We start from the raw sequence: 20,281 nt of genomic DNA, 5'->3' as shown, positions 1-20,281 counted from the left end.
AACATTCCCGCGTGAAACCAATACCTTCTGTCCTTTCTCGCCTGCTTTAGAGTAAACTATTTAACATTATTTTCCCGTGGATCTATTTTTTATCGTCCTTAATAAATTGTAATTATTTTTCACCAAACATTAAGCAATATTTTCGTTTTCTCATCTTCGCTTGTAAGTTCTTTGTCAATCAGGGAAAGCTGAATGTAGCTGACAAAAATATAAAATAATCTTACGGTCATTCTATCTAACACGGTATTTGTAAAAAAAAATCTTTACATCATGGTGTACAGGCCCGAAGCTTGTGCTGAAAATGATTTCTTATTCTCGGAACGCTCGTGCGTTTTGCCTCAACCGAAACCCGAGTCGGAATGCATGCTGCCATTAAGCTCGTTTCTCGTTGCTGGATTTTTACTTGGTTCGTTTTTACTTTGATCCGGTACGGAAAGAAATGCCAAATGAGAAGGGAAGGCAGCATTTGTATTTTTATTCATAACCCATGGCATCGATTAAACAGCTATTGCTTCATATTAGTGATGAGAATTTCGTTCCGAATCTACTAGGTTCGTTCCGTTCCTTGAGTTGTTCGAACGTACTCAGGATCAAATAAAAACACAAAGTAGGGTTTTTGCACCTACATTTTCTGTGCATGAGAAGGTAGCAACATGCACTCTTAGTGCTTTTTGCTTGTTCAGAACTGTTCAGCCGTTTATATTGGAACGAAAGCAATGCTGAAATTAGCAAAGCAAGTGGAAACTATTGTTCAATTCTTTTCTGGAATATATATATATGGGGAAGCTGTTTCTTGAGAAATGTATGTACAAGAGATCCGATATTGTTGTGAGAAGACTGCACGATGGACACAACCACTATCACTTTTAAAAACACTACACACGAATTATTCTAATATATTATTTCTAGAATGAAAAGGAAGAAATAATTGTTGGAATTGTTAGCAATATAGCCTCAGTTATTAATAAAAAAATTGTTTAATTTTCCCGTTGAAGTAGGTTCAGTGAACCTACAAGGTTCGCTCCGTTCCGTTCCAAAAAAGGAACTTTCTCATCTGTATATCTTATCGTTATTTATGTTGCTGGATGGATGGACCAATACAGATAGACGCGAAGTGAACATAAAAAAACCCCATCCCTACCAAAACAAAAAGAAGAGTTATTTCATTCGAAAATTTTACCAAATACAGTCGTCTGTCGATTATCCATCCGGTGGTGGATTAACCGGTGGGTGGATTAACCGTGCGCCGAAAATTGACAGCAGTTCAACCGTGGTGAACACTTCTTCTGATATCAGGTTGGTTAAAATGTTTAAAATCATCACCAAACGATATATTTGAAATGACGTTCTAAATTTTAATTGTTATTTGATATTTAATAGCACTTTGCGATTGAATTAATTCGTTCATTACTGTTTGTATTTGATGCTCATTTTTTATGATCAATGTGATGCTCATGTTGTCTGAATTATTCTGCAAAACTTTTACTACAGTAAAAACTTTTTCTCTCATATGCATATAGCTTTTGGATAGCTATAAACAATCGACATATAGCAGGTTCCTTTAGATTTAATTGTTCTTATTACTCGAGTTTGTACGTGTTAAAGAGTATTCGTCGTCTGTCATCTTTCTTGCGAGTTGGTTTACCATTCATGAAATCTACAATGTATTGTGTGAATTGTAGGTTGAATTACATTTATAAGCAACATATCATCAGTCAGGCAATTTCACTTGCATCAATGATGTTAAGCAATTCATTTTTTTATTTAGGTCGTACCGCCTTTTGATTGTATGTTTCATATCAAATTATGCTATTTTTTATTTCACTTAGGACGGGCAGGCCGTATGACTATAATTATGCTATTATATATATAAAAAACATACATAGCTGTTAGCCACTGGACTGATTATGCGACAATATTGTTCATCAGCAGTTTGCATATCTAATCTTGCAGAAAATTAAAACGCCTTACCTTCAGCAACCACAAAACGGTCTGGCTTTTCAATCTGTTTCATTTTTTTATATTTTGTATGTTCTAAAAGATTAATGACAGTTACGGAAAATGCAGACACAAAAATAACAGACTGTGCATTAAATTAGACCAATTTTAGCGTATTATTTAAGGCCAGATACTATAATAACAAAAATGTCTAAATACAACCAAATAACAAGTAAAGGTTATTTGATTTGTGCTAATCTTTTTCATCGTAAATTCGTTAACACTAACTTACTTACTTCATAAAATATACATTCTGGGATTTTAAGTAAGAAAACATGAACTACCTTCATGTTGAATCGATTGCATCACCACAAAATACTCAATTATCGTTATCGATTTTCAAATTCAACTGCCTTGGTATCAAAGGTGCTCGAGTGGTGGCCCCTAGTGGTTACAAATTTGAATATCTCTCTCCAATCAAGAATCCCATCTTCAAGCGTATGCATAAAATGCAAATTTTTATTCCTAGCTACCTCGTCCCGAGGCAACTACGCACATCGTCTGAATGAATAATTAATTTTTCTTCGCATTTTCTACTCCGAAACTGATAATGATTTGTGCAAGTTTATAATGAATAGGAAGTTTTTGTGGATATTGTGGAGCTGACGATTTTGATTCTTGAGACTATCGTAAAACATGTAAGATGTGAGGTTTTTATCAATCATGTACTCAATATACAGACCGCAGCATAACTATAAAACGCCTAGTTTTTTGAGAATATATGAAAAAGATTAAGAAATGGATAAAAGTGATATTCTACAAGGTTGTAGATGATACAAAAATACATTTTGTATATTGGAAAAATGCTGTATATAACATAACTAAAATACACCTACCTTTTTTGTTTTTCGATAGTTATACTCATTTTAAAAATCATTAAAAATCACAAGTAGTTTCAACGCATCTTTAATCATGTAATTAATTTTTCTGACAAATTAATTTTATGTTATGAGAGATCTTGCATGCACTTAAAAGGGTTACAATGCGAAATATCACGTATTTTGATTTTTGATGTTTTTTAAACGGTCTAATAATTTTTTTTTCTCCTAATAGACAATGTTGTAGAACATCACTTTTATTTATCTCTTCAATTTTTTCTATTGTTCCCAATAATCAAGGTGTCTAATAGTTATGCTACGGACTGTGTATCGATTAAGTGCAAAATGATTATGAAAACAATATATGCGTAAGGGATATAAGTTCACTGTGTTCTTAATAAAATTCAAAGATTACTAAAGCTTCAAACAAATTCGAAACATCATCCAAACTCCAAAAACTAAAAAATAAATCCTTAGGCGGTAAGAATGGCGGTACTAAAAAAAATTAAGTTAATATCAAATAAAAGTTTGTTTCTTGTAATTTCTGACAACTTAAACAAAATATAAAAAAATGCATCGTTTTGAAAAGAAAGCCGCAAGTGAAAATGCGCATGACACACAAACATAAAGGTATTTCATTTGAAATTAATTTCCCCTGTATCATTCTCCTCGTGATATCTATGTAGCATAGTGGATCATTAGCAGTCCACACACACCTCTTCAAACGACTGCAGCATACTTTTCATATTTCATATGTATGTGTCAGTGGTTAAATGTTTCCATAAAATACACTGGTGCTGCGATATCTTTTATCATAAGTTCCATATTCTTGTATAGTAAATATAATCATTATATTGTAATTGGTTTATGTTTTGCATAAATTTTCGCATTCGAGCTATACTTATCATTGGTGTAATTACCTTTAACGGTAAAATAGAGTCACCATGTCCGTAAGCTACGAGACCGTATACAAGCGAACGACAACATATTCCTGGAGAAGGTTTGCTATATCCTATTTAGTGCGTTTCATTCTTCATTTGTTCAGTCGGGTTTTTTGTAGGCTGTTTTCTACACCCTAAGGACTGAATAGATTGTCTTGTTGTACTCAAACCGGGCTTGAAATGACCAGAGACCTCAGAATGAAAACGACGATTTCGTTCGCTAACTACTGTTAGATATAAATTATGCTCACCACAGGGCACCCTAGCGAAGTGCTTTCTTCATCACGATTATTACCTTATCATTTCCTTCATATGTAATGCTGTACAATATTCGTAAACACAGTATTCGTAAAAATCTGAAGTAAATGTTTTTATTTGCTCATGTATTATCTTTTTTTACATCTCGCCATTTTGGTGGTGAATTGTGTCGAATGTACCAATTGTCGAGTTTCATACTATGGGGTTTGAATTATATCTGCCAATATCAGTATCTAGCACAAAAATGTCTTCAGCTAGTGTAATAACACCCTTAAACCCCTTGAACGCAATTCATATTAGAATTTGGATATTTGGAAAGTTTGACATTTATTTTTTCCATTCACTACATCTTTTCATTTCGGAAAAGGTTTATGTCAACAAATGACGAACACTTCATTTTTGTTGTTGTTGAGACAGTTGTTTAAAGAAATATAAAAGTCTTTTGACAGTTTAAGCTGCTTTCTACTTTTCACTCTTTCCGGCAACGAATCCTTTTTATTTTGCATGCTCGAAAGTGCAGCGTATCTGTCGCTCACGTTTTGTGCACGAGATGAACCACTTTGAAAGATTTTATTTGTTTGTTTTTGTCAAGCAACTGTTTGTTGTTTGTTGTTATCACTGTTAGATTGTTTTATTACAGAAATTGTAAAACGTTTTTTAAACAATTTTTCCACAAATTAGATATCCACACAAGACAAACAGCATTAATGTCTTATTTATACTTTAGTAACAATCTCGGGCTTGACCGGGCAATTCTGCTTTGCATTGACTTGAATTTACCCGTAGCTTGATAATCAATTTTGTGTAAGTAGACCAATGGGCACTGATATGTAACAACTAGTACAATTGCTCATCGATGTCATTTAAGTTTTTCCACTTTTATGTAGCTTGTAGTGTACTATAATCCTGCTATTTTTCTGCTACAACATGATTAGTTTTTAAAACATCATCATTTATAATAACTACTATCGTGATTGACAACAATTCATATCACTAATAAAAAAGTCAGTCAAACGAAAAATAAACTTCCTAAATTGATCTATGTAGCTTAACTTCCTCCTCCATTTGCGCAACATCATTCTGAAAGTTGTGAATAAAGTGTAGGCCTGTATTTATATTGAATAGGAGCGTTTGCTAATAGATGTTTGTTCATTTAATAACTAGCAAACGAGAACGATTGCCAAATGTCACGAACATGTTCAGCTGTATCGTTTCGCTTCTATTTTATGAATGTTATTCGTAATCGCCTAAACGTCTGTTGCTTCAGAGTCGCGAATACCACTTTTCCAAACACACTAACTACCAATAAAAAACGGGGGTACGGTAATGGCATCCAAGGAAAACGTGAGCAAATAGGCCATCCGATAGTAGCAAATCAAAGCTATCTTGTTACATTACAGGCTGCGGTGGATTGTTTCTCTGATAACTTATACAAAATAAAAACGTCGTCGTTACCTGGGACACATGTTTTCGTCTCCGTGTTTGCGTACGAACTACTAAGCGCCTACATGAGTCGGCGTTGCGTGCTTGAATTTGTTACTGGCGAGTTTCTTCTACAGCCATCACACTCTTACCGGTGCGATATTAATATAAATGCGATCGAATCAAATTACAACAACAGGTAAAAGCCCCCAAATTCTATCGCTAATACCGTGGATAACGACGTAGTTTCTATCGTTCATAGAATGTCGTTTTTTGTTTTGTTCATGCTACTGCGTATATAGGTTTCCTTTTTACTTTCTTACTGCCAAAGTTATCTCTCTGGAGGGAATAATTGTAATTTGTTAGTGTACTGGACAAATATTCCTAACTAATCACGTAGTCTACCGACCTCGACGTATTGTGTCGCTATATGCAATAAGTGATGTTAATGGTGATGTACACTTGGCACGGACTGTTTGTTTCCGTTTGAATGTTTATTTTCCGTATTTGTGCACACCCGCATACATGGTCCAATTCAACTTCCGGTCAACCGTTTCCTCTGGGTCAATTGCGTCCTTACAGTGCCTTCTGAGGATGGATACAAAAGTTGAATGTAAGCAATGAGTATAACTTTCACCGGTTTATTTATTTTTATAAGTAATTGATAATTACCGCGGTTGCTGTATTGCGATAAATCCATTCGTTTGTTGCATTAGTTATGTAACAAAATATGCATATTGTCTGTACTGAGCATGGTAATATAATTAACAATATATTTAGTTTTAGATCCTTTAGTTAGTTCAAGCTGTTTGTTGTATCATTTAAAAGTAAGTTTTCTTTGCTTGGAAACATAAACCATCAGGTTACATAATTTTTCTAATTTTTTCGTAACCTCACCAAATCATTCTATTAAAAAAACAAAATATGCACGATTATTTTAAAAATGTATGTACCAATCTTTCGGGACGGGAAACTCTCTTTCTCAACATAAGCATGTACAAGGGCAGGTAATACGATTGAACCTAATGGAGATTTTTCAAAACACATGAGTTTGTTTTTGTTACTGTACTCCACACTCAAAAGCCGTGAATGGTAAAGCTGGTTGGAAAGTTCTCAATTACATTGACTCTCGCTCGTACTGGGTCAGATTGGTTTCACTATGACCTCAGCATTATTATTTGCCCTACTCGGTTACGATGTGGTATTTCCTGGTCTTAGCGATCCCGAGTTGTTTGTTCCATTTTTCCAAGTGCCCGGAAGGAACTAGAAACTACCTACAACGTAGTATGTATAAATGGGCACACACAAAATTAACTTTGAGGAGTAGCACCATATCATCATCCGCCTTCTCTTCCAAACATATTGAGGGCGGAGTAATATGTTCGGAGTTTGTAAAAGTCCTTCCACTTAGAATGCAGATGCTATTAGATAAAGCCTTGTTCAAACGAAAATGGAAGAGAGACAAAGAAAGTTTTTTTTTGCACTAGAGCCCTTGTGGTTTAGAAGCGAAACAGTGAACTTTCGTATACACTTATGGCTTGCAAATCTCACCGACTTCCAAGACTAGTAAAAGGTTTCATTAGCAAAAACGTTACCGTTTGCTATGGCTGTCTTGCAGACCGTAGACTGGGATAAAAACAACTGGTTTTGTTATTTTTCGTTAACAAATAAAGGACATATTTAGTTGTTTTTTTTGTTAGTGATAAGTAAATAGCGCACATATACTCTAGCTAAGAGTTCTGAATCACTCAAGAAACATACGAAGCAGTCTAATTTATTTCTAGGTTATCTGTTTCTCCTTACCATGCTCTTAAGTATTTTGTTTAGAAATTTGTTTTCTCAGAGTAAAAAGATTGATGAGTATTTTATGAAAATTTAGCATAACTTAAAGTATTAATAAATACTGATAAAGTAGTGGGAAACACACATTGAATTTTATTTAAGCAAAATTGATATTTTCATTCATAAAAATACGTTAGAAAGCTAAAATGTTAAGCTAGTATCTGTCAAAAAATCAGGTTGATTCGAGAACTAATAAAGAATTCCTAAACGACATAGCAGTTTGACATAAAGAATAAAATTAGGATGAAATTTTATAGAACCGCTGTTAAGAAATAGCAATGCAAGTTTCCAATTATAAGTTTAGATTTCATTTCTTTTATCATGATATCATCATCGATTTCATTTTGCTCAAATGGTTATTAAAAAGATGACAAATTGTAACCATGCATACGGCAAACTAACTAAGAAAAGTATGTATATTGATGTATTGTAAGAAAGAAGCGTATTGAATTTCTTTGCAATGTTCAATTTAGATTTATTGAATTGTATTGAATTGGACAAAGCTTATTTTTTACATATATTTTCATTATGTAAACAAGAAGAAAAGTGTCAAAGATCCTAGAAATAACGCGTAACAAACGTACACACATATCTGAATCTTAATACATAGAAGAATTGTCACAGCACAAATAAATGTTAGTTTTTTTTTAAATTTTATATTATTAAACTTCAGTGATTTAGTTTTTATGATTGTACATACACTAGTATTCGGAAAAAAATGGTCTAAGTAGTTTCAGATCAGCTAGAACAATGTTTTGTTTTGACATATGTCGAGCAACTCATCAAAACTGTTATTAGGAAAAAAAAATCTGAAATCTCCCGCCCCTCTTGGTTTAACGTCATCTAAGGTCATGCCGGCCGTTTCTGGCTTACTAGATTTGTTTTACCACGTAGCCGGATAGTCAGTCCTTGCTACGGAGGGACGATCCGGATGGGATTTGATACCCCTTCCTGTCATGTAAAACCGGCGCCGTTTATCACATACACCACCGGGCTGCCAATCTAAAATACACAGGCTTATTTGGCTGGTCTGCTTGTATGTAAAGCTGGCAGCGAAGTCACCAAGCTTCAAAATCAATATAAAAAACTAGTGCAAGGTGTCATAGAAGTTTAGAAGAAAAGTTTCTTTTTCGACAGAACGACACTTTATCGGCTTTATCATTCGAGACTACACTTTGCATTTTAAGAAAACTTTTTACTTCAATCATGATATGAAAATGTTCACCATGTTAAGCTTGCCCTCGTAATCACGATACCAATATACCGATATACCGATATGCCAATATACCAATATACCAATATACCAATATACCAATATACCAATATACCGATATACCGATAAAACCATGCATTAAGTGATGAAATTCAAATAATACATGGAATGATGTATTGCTATTGGTCTTGACGTTACGTACGTACGACGCACGAGCTATTGTAATCGGTCTTGTACGTCTGCTTCTTGGCGTAACGACTATAGTTCGACTATAACTCTTAAAGGAATATTTAATCCTTCCTAAAGGAGAACCATCTGGATGAGATTTGGTACCAGCCCCGTCGTGTGCCGCTTCCAATTGCAATAGATGCTGCTTCCAGTTACACATTTGAACTGTATACTGGGCTGTCTATTGTGCATGAACCATTTCAATTTCAAACCAAGTTTAATAAGAAAAAGGCAAGATAACATTACACCAAGTGCAAGAGAAATGTTCAGAAAGTAGCTCATGTCAGAGCAATAATTACAGTTAAAAACACTGTAATAAAAAAGAGATTCTCTGCACGATGCCTGCGTTCAGGAATGCTAAGAAAAACACCATCAGCGTCCACAATTCTTGTTGGTTGGTTTTTACAGAGACTTTGAAACGGGCGGCTACATGCGTCTCTAAACACCGTCCTATTATCCGACTATAATACCAACAATTATGAACTGGAAGCAGGAAGCAAACGAGTGGACTGAAAACGGAGTCGATGAAAACAAGAACTTTCCTTCCTCCCCATACGCTACCAGTAACTTATACACGTCTTTTGTAATTTGGCTTTGTGTAATGCGGAAGACCGTAATTTTACCTAAGAACTAGGATGTATTCGTTGCAGTTAAAGAATATTGTTGCAGTTGCCGTTCCTCTTTTGCATTAAACGCTATACATCACAATTTTTCTGTGAAGTTTTTCGTATGCTAAATTATAAGCAGCTGTAGTGTTGTTCATAGCAATAGTTTTCACAAATGTAACTTTAGAAGTAAATCCTTTACGTTTTGTTTACTCGTCAAGGAACAATTGTACACGGACCATCACAATGCCTAACAGAGATTTTTTTATTTTGATAGTAGAGGTATTGAGTCGCTAGGACTACATTCGCCTCTTCTAACAGATATGCTGATAGTGACAATGCAAAAGAACATTAATAGACTTTTGTTTTAAAAATTTAAATTTTCATTGCATCATGCAAAATAGTTATTCGTTCTTTTGTTTGTTTTTAAGGTATTGCAAAATTCTGTCAAAGACAATCTCGAAAAATTACTGTACCTAAACGGTCATATAGTGATTCTTGATACCAGACTAAAGCACGACGAATATTATAATTAAACATCAAAGATAAAGAATGCACCAACACGTATTCAATGATACTTCTAGCATACGCACATGATGCAGGGCTTTTCCAAATGTATTGGCGAGTTATATTTAGCTTTTCAAGGATTTATATCAAATTCCCTGAATTGAAGTGGTTTGAATAGGTTCAACATTTGACAATCAGTTTATTATAAGCCAAAACAAATATCTAGTCAAGACAAATTTGTAGTAAATATCCAGCTTTGTGACGTTTGTATGATTTTCGAAGAAATGTTGCATCATAGAACATGGATGATAAATACTACTTTTATCTAGTTATCTATTCTTTTTGCGAACAATTTGCGGTTATCTTGATTTGGAAGTAAGCTTCTGTTAGAACTATAACGAATACAACTGCGATCCCATTTGTATCAGGGGTGCTGTACTTAATTCGTTGTTTAGTTTTTTTATATTATATAAAAACGTCAGTCTTTTCCCTTTTATTTTATGTTTTCTTTCGTGTTTAAAAAGATATTTAAAAACCATCGTCGAGGTGGGTTTGTAATCATATGATAAAGTTGAAATCTTTCTGTTTTAGTGGCATTTCGAAACAAGTTTTTACATCGTCAACAGTCATTGGTTCTAAATGTTATGCTTTTATCATAAAACCATGCTGTAATCCTAAGACTTTTATCATTTTTTCGCTATAGTACGCTTATCTTGCAGTTACAACGTAGGACCTCATCTGAATTCAAAATATTTTAATCGTACTCGTACGAATGTGTCATACGATGTGAAAAAAACATCGTTAAGACTTATCGATTTCTTTAAGTTCGTTACATTTTTACAAGAGAGAAAAACATACATCATGACGTATCACGCATTCCATATACATACATCATGAAAATATTTTATAAATATCTTTCATCCATTCCGGATGACTTGGTGTAAAGTCGTTCTGGTGTACGACGGAAGGCCACAAAACCTACCTTGACAAGAATATACAAAAGACTGGAAACGGACGTTCAAACAAAAAGTTCCGTATTTACAAAAATTCCTATTAGCCTTCCCCAGTAGCTGAGTCCATAAATATTACGTCAATGTTCTAAGGATGATGTCATGACCTGGTTAAGAGGAAAGTGCTTGGAAGTTAAGCTAACTTTAAAAAAAACAAACTGCACCACAAGTGTTGTACGTGACTAGTGAGCATAGCATCAGCACTTCAAATTTTTCAATCGGATAAAATTCAGGTATTGGAACTCTGGTACTGCGTGCTGTTGTCTTTGCCTGCCAGGGCAGGTGAAGACCTCTTCAGGTTGTACTGCCACAAAAAATAAGAAATATATGAATTAGTGTTAGTAACATGAAATATTATTGCTAGCTTACTACAAACTTTTTGTTTAATAACTTATTAAGAGCATGTATAATGGTCGCTCTTGAGTTCTAGCAAATATCAACTATCCAGGAACTACGTATTGAGCTTAGATGTGTAATATTTTTTGTTTTACTGGACCACATTTCATCTTATTCTTATGAAATGGAAGAATGTTGGGAGAAAATAAAACCTATGCAAATCCATAAAAGCAGGGACGAGCGTTAGTCAAATATTTTTTTTCACACGGTTTATTTTGATCCAACTACTTAATCCAGTTCTTGGCACATAGCATTAGGAACACTAAATAAAAAAAAATGTCGGACAGGCATTTCCTGAAGCAAATTGGCTCCCTACGGTAAACCCAAAAAATTCCTTCGTGATAAAGTTTTAATCCTGCCTGTTCGCTCGTAAGGCTGATACTTATCATCAGCTTTGATCCAGGTTTGTTCACAGCAACGCCACCATCACGAACCTAACTTGTGGATAACTATCCGCTGTCCGCTGCAAAAGCAAGTGCCAGTAACTTTGGTCTTCATCCTTCGCTATCTCACCGGTCTCATTCCTTTTTGGTATCGGTTTCCCAAAGAATCCTAACCCCAAAATACCGAAGCAAAAACTCTACAAAACTTTGGGGTGAGAAAATACAATAAAAACAGGTGCAGTTTTACGTGGTGCAAACGGCAAAGCCTCACATCATCAGTCTGTTGTAGATGGTTATTGTGAGACCGTTGCAATTTCAGTTTACAACTATGCTACATTAAAATATGTCACCGGTCTCGGTTTGCATCGGGTGGAATTTGTTCTTTTTGGTGTTACTCTTGCCTGCCAATACCTGTAATATTTTTTTCATTTTTTCGCGGCTTCATATTTTCTGCACAAGATTTCTTTCACGGAATGGGTTTTCTGAAAAATACCTGATACATTTTTAATAATATTGTTAGTCTTGTTGTCTCACGCAGAAAACCCTTTCAAGGACGGTATTGATATCAAACGTGTCGAATAAGACATTTACATCGCGATTACCCGAAGATGATTACGATTTGTTAAAGAGTGAACCAGAAAGTATAATCACGATTTCTATATGACGCTACTTAAAATCGGATGATCTGAAACAGCTGATTGTTAGTGTAAATAATTGTTTACATTGTAAACTACTATCTTGTGCGTCGAAATTAATTGTTTCCACCGCTTCCATCAAAATGAACGGCATTTCCCTATAAAAGCATAAAACCGTCTTGCACAAATCGTGCTCTATTCCAAACATCTCACCGAGTTAATTGGCGAAATCGAAAGGTGTGACTCTCGCAGTACGACAAATCGTGCTCTATTCCAAACATCTCACCGGATTGGCGAAATCGAAAGGTGTGACTCTTGGAGCCGTACGGAATGACATCCGAAAGTTTCGCAAGGCATCCAACTTTGAGGATGAACAAAAAATTAGATAAAATAGCGATCGTGGTACAAGCCATTTGCGAATGCGTAATGTAGTCAGGACCATCTGTGATGACGGAGGCAATTAAGACCGCTATGTAAATTCGAGATTGTTTAAATCGCTGTTTTTTACCAATAATCCGGTATGTTGTTTTGGCCGGATTTGTCATTTGTACATTATGTAAAAAACACGATCGGATGGTATGATGAAAATGAGGTACCTTGCGTGTCGAAAGATATAAATACGCCGGAACTGCACTGAAGCCAGACCAATGGAACAAACAAATTTGTGGAAGAGTGGAAGAAAGTGCCCAAAATCGTTGCAGAGAAGTCTGTGCAGAACCTGATGAGAAGCGTTTGGGCAAAAGTGCGGTCATTGGCGTATGATTGCGAAAGTTATTATTTTTTCATTGATAATAACTAAGAACACGATACAGAAATGATTAATTAAATACGCTTAAAGTTTCTGGAACAAATTTTTGTTTGTCCTATTTTGTTATCGTGCTTATACTATCTGATCCACCCTTTATCAGCATGGTTAATAAGCAGTTAATAAGCATCAAGCGCAGCGTTTTGAATACTTGTTTAGTGTTGTGTCAAATATTGACGATACTAAGTGTGAAGCTTAGACAGATTGATGTTTAGAGAAACATATTAGAAATATCCTACTATGTACTACTGCAAACTGATGATGCATACACATGTGCTGCACAGTACGCCGGAATTACTGCAAAGGATTAATGTGTAACGACGCATATCTCACTGATGATGCAGCATACCGATAGAACTAGGCTTCTGTATTCACGGTTTCTCTCTAGGCTGTCGTTCGAAAATACGATGCTACCGACAACACCTTAACAATGAAGTAGAATTAATTTCCCGAAAAATACCCACAACTTCATTTTTGGTAGCTAAGTTCGAGATCTACATTGAATTGCTAGAAGAAACGTTGTATCGATCGAAGCTTGCCAAGGACACACATACCGTGTCGTGTATATTTATCTTTCCTTGACGACATAAGCCTCGTGTGTGTCCGAGTAAAACAGCGAACACAGTGAAAGGTCCTACCGTGTGTGGTTTTCCGGAGAACATTTCCGAAGTTAGCGTATTTGTGCTTTGACCTATGCGCAAGCTCAACCAAGCATAGTGCAGCTACTTCCAGCCAATTCACACCGCGATGATGACGAAATGTATGCAAATCCGTCTGTGGAAGGATTATTCCCTTATGACGAAGACTGTAATTCTGTTGGCAGCTTGATGGTTGGAGGGATGAAAACACTATTAGTCCTCACCAATATGTTACACCCAGATCTATTGGCAACATCCTGCACAAATGGCAGAACAAGGATTTTTAGTCACCGTAGGCAAATTTGGTCGGGAAATTGTTCCATTTACATCCGGATATGGCTGAGAAAGCTTTGTCGTACAATCGCTTCCTACCACTCAAAGAGTATTTGAATATAAGATTTGTGCTGTCTATCAGAGCTTTTTCGCCTGATTCGTAGAGGATAAACATGGTAAACTGGGTAAAATGGGATAATATATTAAGTAGAAGCCACTCAAGTCATATAGCACAAACGAAAAAAAAAAATGCTGAGTGACGATTTATGACGGTGTTGAGACTATTTAAGCTTTAAGGAGCCTATGTAATGGAAATAAGTTACTTCATTTTGTTTTCTATTGGCGATGTAGAACGATGTGTAAAGGCAGAACGTGAAGTAAGGAAAAACGGAGAATAAAACTCAATTGTGTATGATCTGCTGGAAGGGTGTGAGTTTCATCTGTCATGACTACCGCTACCATTTCATAATGTAGATAAATATACTAATCGATATAGTCAAAGCAGTGGTAACATTTCATCGACTGCTTTCACGATAGGAACCATTATTAAAAAATATGCTTTCACTTGGTGGAAACATTTTTTTTGGCGCCAAGTGAAAATATGTTTTCAAAACCATCAAAACCACAGTCTCTTTTCAAAAGAACTATTGACGTGTTTTCATTGATGTTAAGACTGAAACGGGAAGAACAAGGAGATGTTAGCTACGAAAATAAAAACGCATAGAAATAAAAAGAGCAGATATAGATGACAATAAACATGTGCTAACATCATTCTTCGTTAATTGCCACCATCGTTTTAACCATGAATTATCGGCGTTGGTCCACATTAATGTTCACTATAAAACTGATTGCATCATTTAAAAATTAAACTTGCTGACACTTGCTGGAGTTGAAGGGAAAGACATAAAAATGGTTTTAATTTATTTCCTATATCTTTTTATGATGTAGTGCAAAATCATTTACCGAAATTGATGAAGGGAAATCATATACAGGAGTATCTACATCTGCCCATACACGACAGCATTCACACAATCAAGAAAATAGGAAAAACTTTTTATAATGTACGTGAGTCATTTGTCTTTACCTTGTTCACGTTTGACCGTATTGATTTTTTAGAAAAAACTTCCTTCAGTACTTCAAATTTTGTTTTAACGTTTAATGTGTTAATGCATTCTTGTTATCACACATTCAAGCTACAGGAGCGCTAAAGAGTATGCTAATATGCACTTCATAGAATATGGAAACCGCTATACCGAGCTGTCGATCTGTTGGATTGTTCGACGTGCATACTTTACACTTGGATAAATCGTTTTCCGACGGTACAATATTTTTTTTTCTCGGTTAGAACGGCCTGGCCGTATCAAGACTTATTTTACCACGTAGCAGGATAGTCAGTCCATGCTACCGGGGGACGGTCACGATGGGATTTGAACCCGGTCCTGCCGTGTGGGCCGGCGCCGTTTTTCGTATGCACCACCGGGCCGCCCCGAATATTTATGTCGAGTTTTTGTACAAACTAATCCCAGGATGTTTATTATTAGAAAATGTTGAAAAAAACAAATTAAAAAATCTTGTGCATAAGATTTAACTTAAGATCTAAGATTTGATTGCTTAACAGTACTATAGCTTGGAAGACAATTCAATTGTTCATACTGTTCTTATCTGCTGATTATTAGTATTAGCTATATACAAGTTATAGCGTATAAGCAGAATTGATTTCCAATATACGCTGCCTTGCGACAGACGCCATTTAAGGAGAGAAGATGAACAATAGCACTAAGTCTAAGCAGTACAAAGCATGCTTCAAAATGGTTCAAATTTCTGAATGACTAATAAGGCATCTCAAGTATTCAATCTAATCACCACATAAGCAAACATTGTTTCAAATCGGTTCCTGGTTGATTAGCTTCGGGCATTCATTGCTTCGTACGACAGAGTTATATTTGTATTCGGGAATAGTTTTTGTCAGTTATCAAACCACTGGTGGAATCAAAATGTTTGTAACATTAGTGTTTGCAACAATCGAAAGTAAAATCAGTCTTACTTTACGTCGTACGACAGCTACAAGGCAAAAGGGTGAGGATTGGCCCAACGCTTTTTGCGCACAGTGCAAAAGGTAACATTACTCCCGGTGAAATCTTCTCTTCTAGTAAAACTTTAATTAAGTTTATCACTTACCGCTCAAATGATTATGTTTGCATTTCGATGACTGCGTCTTGAAGATGCTGTGATTCCAATTTAACGTGATATGCTGTCGATCGGAGAAAAAGAGTGAGAAACAGAGTGAGTTAGTGGTCGTTATCGACGGACCGAATGTACAAACATCCGGCATGTTTGTCAGCCCTGTCAGTGCACGGACACAGGAGAACGATTATAAATTGTTCAGAACCAGGAAACTAAATCCGGCATCCTACATGAGGAAGGAAACCTCCTAACCCATCTATGGAAATCCCTGCACATACTTGTTATGCTTTACCGACTTCCTTACTTACAGTTGGCCAAACGGCGAATCCTTTCGCTTCCTGCGTAATGTTTGTTGCGGCAAGGAAGTGTGCGAAGGTATGAAAATATAATAACGCACAGAAGTGGTTTCATTTTACGAATATATTGGAATGATTTAGATAATTCTGGTTCACCATTGTGTTGTCCTAAAAACGTGACTCATGGTCACACAATCACGTTTCAGTAATTGTTTAGCTTTAAGACGATAAAATTCATAATCGATCATGACGAAGATTTTGCTTTTATAGAATATTATGATTTAACATAGTATTATTATTTTTATGCGTATTTCTACTTGTTATGCGCAGGATGAGCTCTAAATATGCCATATATAACTTCCCAATGAGAATAAACCAAAAAGAACCAACGATCGATTCCTTCTAGTAAAATTGTTACGCAATGCATTGTTACGTAATGTATTCTATTATCATGTATTGTTTAAAATGTGAAAAACTGAAGCAAGACGTTTATCCTTACGCTCTTCAGAAGTTTAATGTTTACATCGTAAAAACATATAACGAACAGTAAACGAATGACTACGCGAATGTGCTACCCAGGGAAAATATTTTGCATGCTTTATGCGTACAGCGACCATTCATTATCAGAATAAATACCATAGAATCAACATTCACAATCATTCTTGACTTCCGAGCACTTAAAGTGGTGTTTTTTTATTTTCCGGTGATATTACTACAGTAGAGCCAACACTAAGGATGGTGGCAAGTAATAAATGCCGAAGAATCATGCAGGATTTATCGATTAAATATAGAGTTTACGTTCAAGAGTACGTTAAAGTAATACAAATTTGAAATCTGTTCTATATAGGCTTTAATTGATTCTATATAAAGCTTGGTCATCTCACATATCTGTGCAAAGCGAATAGTGAATAGTCTCGCCTGCAAATGGGAATGGAAAATTTTTTCCTCCTTCAAATGTTCCATTTCATTCAGAAAAAAATCAATAAATCCTTTTCATTTCATCTATAAACCCTGTACATGTATGTTTTGTTTTTGGGGGAACCGGCAGGATTAGATTTGGTACTAGTTTTATCCTGTTTAAAGGTCACCGCTTTTTTCTCATAAATCGGAAGGTTCTTCCTAAACACCTATAGGTGAGAGAGTGGCTATTACTCAATACAAACTCTATTTTCACCTTTTCCACTGTTTATGTGTAAAGAGGATCAGCTTTCCAGTAGTACACTATGGCAGAAAAGTGTTTTGGAATTCTGAGAGTGAATGTATGGGTTTGTCCTGAGAAACTCATGAGGAAAACTGTTGTTGTTCATCATGTACTCTCCACTTTCCAACACACAGTACAGGTGTTATTGACCGACAAGCTTGTACCATTGTACTGTTCTTCGTATTGTGTTTTCGACATTACACCTGCTGATTGCATGTGCATATGTAGTGTGTTAATGTAGATTTGTTTTGCTGTGGCAAAGCAGAAAAAGTATAATTTGATTAATAACGTCTGTCGTCCACTGCTGGATTGTCAAGGGTGAGAGTGAAGGGAAAAGAATGTTTGCAAGGGAGATCGTATTCTAGGAATAATAATAATTTATTTGAATATTGTATTCTACACATTACATGAAGGATGTATGTGATGAACGGCGTCGGTTCCACACGACAGGACTTGATATCAAATCCCATTCGAACCGTTCCTCCCTTTGCAAGGACTGACTATCCGGCTACGTGGTAAATATAAGTCTAGTAAGCCAGAAATGGCCGGCATGGCCTTTAGAGGTCGTTAAGCCAGAAGGAGAGAGAGATAAACTTTTGCTCATTTGGCTTAGATTTTTTCATTCGAATCAATGAGTCTCCCAGTTGTATTTTCTGCATCACTTTTAATATGTTCATATAATATTTAGGAAGCTTTCCCTGTTTTCCCTTCCATGCTATTATTTATTTTTTGTTAATTATTTCCATCGCTTCAATCAGCAAAACGGGTGTCTTTAGTTCCGTATCGATTAGATGTCCAGCGAAACATTAGATTCTTTACCGAATACCGTCAATCAAAGAAGCCGTCAGCAACTTTCACTTATTATCATTATCTTTGTTGCCTTCGTGGCCCAAGTCGATTCCATTTCACGTCTGTCCGTGTGGAATGGTAATTTTTCCGGACAACGGAAAAGTTGTCGCATGCCTGGCATACTGTAATCACACTAATCCCCATAAATACTATTCAGGTCCGTGAAGCTGTTGGTTGTTCGCTCGTGCAAACGTTTCTCGGTCCAGTGGAGGATCATTGTCAACGGCATGACATTCATCTTAGGACCAAAGTGTGTTTCGATGATAACCATGTTCTGCTTGTCCATATTTCGTCCAGCCGTTCTAGTTGGTCAGTTGAGCATGAAATAGAAAGTTTACAATAAAAACTTTTTTTTCGTGCAATAACACAATCATCGAAAGGAAACAAAAGTTTAAGCAAACATGCGGATGGTTCTTATATTTTTTCTCTTACTAATACTTTAATATTTCCATGTTTAAAGGTTCACAAACGGTTGAAGCGAAGCTCAAAATATGTTTTAGATCGTGTGGTATTAGCGATTTTAAAAAGAAGCCTTATAAAGAGGTTTACTGAAAAGAAAGACCTTCTAACACCTAGGTGTCAGATGACGTAACAAGAGAGTACAACAAAAATCGTGGTAAATCTTTTTCTTTCCCATGGGAAATATAATCTCCAAGAAGGCGCAACAAAACGACCTTAAATGATTGGGAAGATGAATTTCCTTCCTTGCGCTATTTTGCTGTGTAAAAGTATAACATTCTTCCGCTATGGCAGAAAATGGGATTTAATGAGCATTTTACAATTTTACGAGAAAGCTTTCACCACATAAAAGCGGTCGGTAGGGACGATAGCCGTAAAGCAGACGTTTTCGCTACGGCCGTTGCAGTTTGTGAAGTCGTAGATCATGATTTCTTTGCGTTAAATTTGTGGCACGTTAATGGTTGTGCAAGTGATGATGATAATTACCGTACCAACCCATAACAGTTGGTTTAAACTTTTTTTTCGGGAATAGCTTGTCAAGCATATTTGAAATGTTCTGATTCATTCAAGAGATAAGATTTTAATAAAAAATATTCGACATAATTTCGAAAGAATACAAATGAGTTTAGTTGTCAACATTATACGTAAAATTGAGCTCGTCAAACTTGAAACTTGAAAGCAAATTATACAAACGCTAGTTTTTACCCAATATTTTATTGATTGTTTTTAAAGATTCTCATGTGTTCCTCACTAATGTTTCATTTTCCACTATTTTCAATTGTTTTCGTAGGAATAATTCGTACCCTAGCATCCCTAGATCTAGAAACAAAGCCGAACTACTGGTTAACAGTATGTGCACAGGACCAAGCTGTCGTTCCCATGCATTCCTGCACACAGGTGAGTTGTTATTTTATCGTACGCTTTTTAACATCTTAACCGCATGCAAAATACCTCTTGTGAAAGCCTCTCCCACGCTGCTTGTATTGTGTGCCATGCCCAATATTCTTACAATCTTTACTAAACTTTACATTATTTTACAGGTGTACATCGAAGTACAGAACGAGAACGATAACGTGCCACTCACCGAGGAAGCCGTTTACTATCCCTCGGTGCCAGAAAGCAGTCCACCGAACGTGAAGGTTCTGCAGCTGGTGGCTGTAGATCGAGACGTTGATTCATTGCAGCAGATATCGTATCGCATTACGTCCGGCAATCCGGAGGGTTACTTCACCATCAACAACACCAATGGTAAGTGATCAGCTAACGAGTACACGCATCTATTTTTAGTACTTGAATTATCATCATCTACCTAGTATCAAG

The 20,281-nt window shown here is 35.8% G+C and overlaps 1 protein-coding gene and 1 long non-coding RNA gene across 10 annotated transcripts in view; one reads left to right on the top strand and one right to left on the bottom strand.

The window, feature by feature from the left end:
* Positions 1–20,281, top strand: part of LOC125768437 (fat-like cadherin-related tumor suppressor homolog) — a 102,804-nt gene that overhangs the window by 39,696 nt on the left and 42,827 nt on the right. For all 7 annotated transcript variants that reach the window (XM_049436066.1, XM_049436072.1, XM_049436070.1 and 4 more), the window contains exons 4-5: positions 19,752–19,858; positions 20,002–20,209. In XM_049436066.1, coding sequence (XP_049292023.1) covers positions 19,752–19,858; positions 20,002–20,209 — 315 coding nt within the window. The remainder of the gene's footprint in view (positions 1–19,751; positions 19,859–20,001; positions 20,210–20,281) is intronic.
* The window catches only part of LOC125768451 (uncharacterized), a 109,806-nt gene continuing 89,527 nt past the window's right edge, over positions 3–20,281 (bottom strand). For all 3 annotated transcript variants that reach the window (XR_007418894.1, XR_007418895.1, XR_007418893.1), the window contains 2 exons: positions 16,151–16,223; positions 3–6,025 (listed from right to left, as the gene is read on the bottom strand). This is a non-coding gene — a long non-coding RNA (uncharacterized LOC125768451). The remainder of the gene's footprint in view (positions 6,026–16,150; positions 16,224–20,281) is intronic.

This window comes from Anopheles funestus, chromosome 3RL (genome assembly GCF_943734845.2).
Source record: "Anopheles funestus chromosome 3RL, idAnoFuneDA-416_04, whole genome shotgun sequence".
Classification (NCBI taxonomy): Eukaryota; Metazoa; Arthropoda; class Insecta; order Diptera; family Culicidae; genus Anopheles; species Anopheles funestus.
Note: the sequence above shows the minus strand (reverse complement) of the source record. Positions and strands in the feature narration are given on the sequence as shown.